The sequence below is a fragment of the Esox lucius genome, chromosome 2, assembly GCF_011004845.1.
Source record: "Esox lucius isolate fEsoLuc1 chromosome 2, fEsoLuc1.pri, whole genome shotgun sequence".
Classification (NCBI taxonomy): Eukaryota; Metazoa; Chordata; class Actinopteri; order Esociformes; family Esocidae; genus Esox; species Esox lucius.
Genome location: NC_047570.1, coordinates 6,647,744 through 6,652,615, shown reverse-complemented (window position 1 = coordinate 6,652,615; position 4,872 = coordinate 6,647,744). Strand labels below are relative to the sequence as shown.

At 40.2% G+C, this 4,872-nt stretch overlaps 1 protein-coding gene across 1 annotated transcript; it reads right to left on the bottom strand.

Moving 5' to 3' along the window:
* Window positions 1-1,217: 1,217 nt before the first annotated feature.
* fgf3 (fibroblast growth factor 3) lies at window positions 1,218-4,282 on the bottom strand. Its single transcript, XM_010882267.3, has 3 exons — window positions 3,773-4,282; window positions 2,437-2,540; window positions 1,218-2,042 (listed from the first exon to the last, which is right to left on the bottom strand). The coding sequence occupies exons 1-3, from the start codon at window positions 4,047-4,049 to the stop codon at window positions 1,656-1,658; spliced, it is 768 nt and encodes a 255-aa protein (XP_010880569.1). The 5' UTR covers window positions 4,050-4,282; the 3' UTR covers window positions 1,218-1,655.
* Between the last annotated feature and the right edge of the window lie 590 nt (window positions 4,283-4,872).

Below are 4,872 nucleotides of genomic sequence, written 5' to 3'. Positions count from 1 at the left end.
TGAAAATAAAGAATCATAACCATTCCGATTTTAAATTATAGTTTACATTTTGCCACCAGAAACAGTATTACAATTAAAAAAAACATCCCCATTTAGCTTTTACACTACAGCCTACATAATAACTCACCTTGATGTACATATCTTAGTGAACAGGGCAGCCTAAATGTTGTTGAGGGGACCCTTACACAACCTCCCGATGTTGCAGCACGTCCTATTGAATAATTTCTTTCTTGGCAGCTCAGTTGCTCAGATTAGACCTTACTCTTTGAAGCCTTTTTCAAAACAAAGTTCACAGGTCAAACATTTCCATAAGGTTTATTGATGACATTAATCCAGATACTAGACAGTTTTGATAGTTTATACAGGATTCACTAGCTTGTATGACTCCACATTCACCATAAAGAAATTGATTAGTGGTGAAAAAAAAGAATCTTCTGTTAATGGACCAAAAGTGCATCCCCCATGCCCAAGGCAGAATAGCAAGCCATGAGCAACATGGAGGACCAAAGCTAGGGCTTAGCTGTGGAGGAAACAGCGCTAGGAGAACTGATGGAGATCAGTCCAAACTGGGGTACAGTGCAAAACATAGTGGTGGCCTGTCCAAAATATAGACGCATCAATGTGGCCATATGTCCAAAAGGGGACAAAGTAAGTATGTTTTCCTGTGTTATGTCCTAGAAAATGTAGAAGCATTGACAAAGTAATGACTGAGAAGCCAGACAGGCCGTTTGTTTTATCAACGTCTCCTTTACCATACATTTGACTTAAGGGGTACGCCTCGTTGGTTACAACAAAGTAAAAAATAACATTGGTAAATGCAAAAAGTGTCTCATCAATAACTTAAAAAAAACACTGGTACCAAATAAATATTAATATCATTAGTAATATACAAAGTACTTCTTGCATTTAACAGTAGACCATCACATAAGTACATCTCAAACAAAATTTATTCCCATGTTTTTCCTTGTTTTCTTTTTCTTCTATCTAGTATGTTAATATGACAAAGTGCTTTGCTGTATTTCTGGATCATATCACATCCTTGGTATCTCTAAGCACTTGAATTATGTCCAGATCTAACTCATTTTCCACTTTTTTCCACTGCTGATGAATGACACTGTTGTTGAAAATAACTGTACACACGCACATATACATATACATATACATATACATATATATATATATATATATATATATATATATATATGTGTGTGTGTGTGTGTATGTATGTATGTATGTATGATCTTTAAAGGTTCCACAAGAACACAACAACCGCTTTTGTTTTTCACCCAGGTGATACAACATTATATCCAGCTGTGTTGACTTTGGTCACATTCAAGCGTGCGTATGCACTGTACAAACACAAGCCTCATAATCCTTTCATAGTTTTGTAGTGGTGAATGCTTGTGCCTAACTCAGATTCCCAGGCAAATCTTGTGTTGGTACAAATGACGCATGATGGATCAACTTCCATGTATCTCAAGCAAGGATTTTCGGGAACCAACTATAGCTTGCTGCCACTGACTGATCCAACTGAAAGGTTCTCCTTCTATGGTAGATGTTTCAGTAAGTCTGTTTTTTTCTGTCAGTTTCATTGGCTTTGAACTGGTGCTCCTAGGCAAAGCGGTGGACCTAATGCTTTTAGACAGGAGTGTTCATCAATCACCGGGTCTCCTGGTTGGTCCCTTGGGTCCCTGGCCTCGGTGTCTCCGTCTTCGGCGCTCACCCAGGCCCACAGGGGCACTTTGCTGTCCAGCCGGGTGCCTCTGACTGTCACGGAGCTTTCGCACCATCTCATGGTCCTTGTTGCCTAGCACTCGAGGCAGGAAAAGGGAAGCTTTGTCAGTGCTTCGCGTCTTAAAGCCCCTCCTCGGCCGGCCTTTCCCATTGATGGACACATACCACTGCCTCTTGGCACTGGCTCGCCGTTTGCCACTGCCACCCACTGCAGGAGGCTGAAGGGTGGAGTGGTGTCTCGAAGCGTAGGTATTGTAGCCCAGCTCGTGAATCCTCTCAACAAACTCACATTCTTGGTTGAAGACATCCTGAAAGAGAACACCAATGTCAGTCGACTTTTCAACAAGGTCAGCCTCTCATCATTTTGTCAAACTGACCTTATGTTAAAATGTTCCTTTCTGGCTAAAAACTAATACTCAGATCGGAAGCAAATCAATTTCATGTGATTGCTATTCATTTAGGCCTTGATTCACTGACATCTACATGTACACATGCCTACACACACACACCTTTAATTTCATTGATTGTATTGGTTTGTAATGGTAGGATGGTTCAAACTCTTGGGAACTAGTGGAGTGATCAACTTGTTGATCAACTTGTCTCGCATGCCTAGTATCAGATTTTAAATAGAAAAATATCTATACAGTTTGATTCAATTTGGATGCTAGATCGTTCGGAAATTGTGACGTAACTTACACTTACCGATGCGTATAGGCGGCCTTTATCGTTCATGGCCAGATACCTCCCGGAAAATATCCCCTTTATAGCTACTACTCCAACATCCACAGCTGTGATCTCCATGATGCCTGAGAAGATGAGACCAAATGTTATGTGTTGATTCATTTTGAGGAAATAATAGCCTGCTTTTCAGCAGGACCTTATCAGTGTTCGTTATTTTTATGACCTACCGTGCATTCCCGGAGAAGAAACGTTTAGGTATTTTGTTAATGTTTCGCGTGTGGAAAAACAATGAATATGAAATGTTGGAATGGCCATTCCAATATCTTTCTAATTGGTTCTTCGGTTCGTAGTAATGTCATCACTTGAGGTTAATTTGTTCAAATATATACAGGAACAATAACAACAAATATAATAATATCCAATAAAATTTGCGCAAAAATTATTTTGACTAATTAAAAGCCATATGTGTATTTAGAAAATGTATGATTGAAAAAAGATTGCATTTGGTTTTATTTGCTCTCATCAGTAGATGATTAGTCTATGTAAGTTATTCAGTGTTTTCGCATAATCGTCACTGATTGGATAAATACATCCTCTACGATCCTGCTATTGTGTCACTCAGTCTGTTAATTCTGATGTTCTTATGGAAATTAGCTCATCTCAATGTTTAGGTTTGGCTAATGGGCACCTTATTCCCTGTGACTAGGCCAACGTGTTTGAATAAAACGGATAACAAATCTGGTCACGTTTTCAAAGATATACAAACATGATTACACTGCCCAAGTCAAAGGTGAAAGAGGAAACCATTCAGTATACCAATTATCTGTGAACACCATCGTGATTGTGACCCTGATGAAGTAGCCTAGAGGCAGTTTACGTGGGAAATGAGTGGGAAGTGACTTTTTTGATAAAGAAGTTCACAAGTATGCTTTGACAGCTTGTCGGTGTTGTCTAAATGATATACAGTACCCCATAGGCTACCCCAACACCGTTTTATAGCAACATGGCCTATTTTGAACCAAGGTATTTTTAGGCAAGTATAGACAACAGCAAAGTCGCTGTTTTTGCTGGTGGTAAAAAGACGAATGTGTTTTTACGTCTTTCATTAAAAAGTGGATGTCCAATGCAGGCTATTATTACTGTAACCACTATGAATTCAAGTATAATCAGAATTGTATTTAATTATTTAAATGAAACAACCTGTCTAAATTAATACATTAAATACATTGTTCATTTTCCTTCTTTATTGTTCGATTAGGTAACATCTTTTTAAGTCAGAACCTGTATTTTAACCACAGGAGGACCTCTCTATAAAAATAAATAATTTATCCTAAAATACCAAATTGAGGATACTTACTAAATGGGTTGTTTTCCTCAAGTGAACCGTCAATTTTCCCACTTGGATGTATTTGCAAATGATATTTAGTCGCACAGTAAAGTTTTCTGCGTCTCGGTGCTCCTCCGAGGTGCTCGTAGACTCCTCCGCGTCCACCAGCATCCCTCCGCTGTCTCGGATCACACGCCTGGCCCCTGGCACAAGGCGCCCTTGAAGTCCTAGCAAGCCGCGAAGACAGATAATCCTGCTTGCTTTGGTCCAAGAAACTCAACAACAACAGGAGCTGAATTATAACCATTGTGGCATGGCGGTGTATCGAAAGATTCTGGCAAGAATGGAGAGAGATGGTATCCAGGGTCCCATTAAAGAGTTGGCGTTTGCCTCTGCCGTGACACCGGAAAAACGCGAAGATCCTTCCCACGAAACATTGGCAAGGAGATGTGTTCCTCTGCCGTCTCTTTATCTGAAGTGATCTGGTAAAGCTGTTGTCATCGATTAGGGCCGGCGAAAGGTGTGGGCACGTCCTGGCGAGAGAGGATCTCTCTCTTCCCCCTCTCTCTCTCTCTCTCCCTCTACTGCAGAATGTAAAAGCTCTGGATCCAACAAGGAGCCAATCGTGAGATTTCCATGATCGACAGCGGACACAGATATAAAAGAACCTTCCAATGACAATAGCCTGAACTCCGACCAATTGATACAAAGGATAGGGGAAGGCAAGGTATCAGTCTTGTGTGAATCAAGAGAGTGCAGCGTGCATAAAATTACACAGCATTAAACACAGTGGCTTATTGCGGAACACCGCATCACAAAGCGAGCCATCTGAGGGCAAGGCTTTCCTCTGAACTCTACTTTTGAAATATCCCCAAGACCAATTATACCTACATCCCAAATTATACACTGTGGTTTCAGACATGTGCGTCTATCCAAGTATCTCTTCAATTGTGTTTAACAGGTGAAGGTAGAAGCCCTCGACAAAACCAAATATGTTTTGTCGTTGTAAAAAAGGGTTATTTGAAACATCTGCAAACGTTTAATAATTTAAATGATCCTCCTAACCAAGCACTCGTAGGGATCAAGCTGTTTAGTGTTCAGTTTCCGCTTATTAGGTCCATATTTAAACA

Bases quoted from the DNA above. Each gene is read 5' to 3' on its own strand.
- fgf3 (XM_010882267.3), bottom strand. From the start codon at position 4,049: ATGGTTATAATTCAGCTCCTGTTGTTGTTGAGTTTCTTGGACCAAAGC. The intron at 2,541-3,772 runs GTAAGTATCCTC...TCATCTTCTCAG, and splicing joins TGAGGAAAACAACCCATTTA to GCATCATGGAGATCACAGCT. The intron at 2,043-2,436 runs GTAAGTGTAAGT...GTTCTCTTTCAG, and splicing joins AAGGCCGCCTATACGCATCG to GATGTCTTCAACCAAGAATG.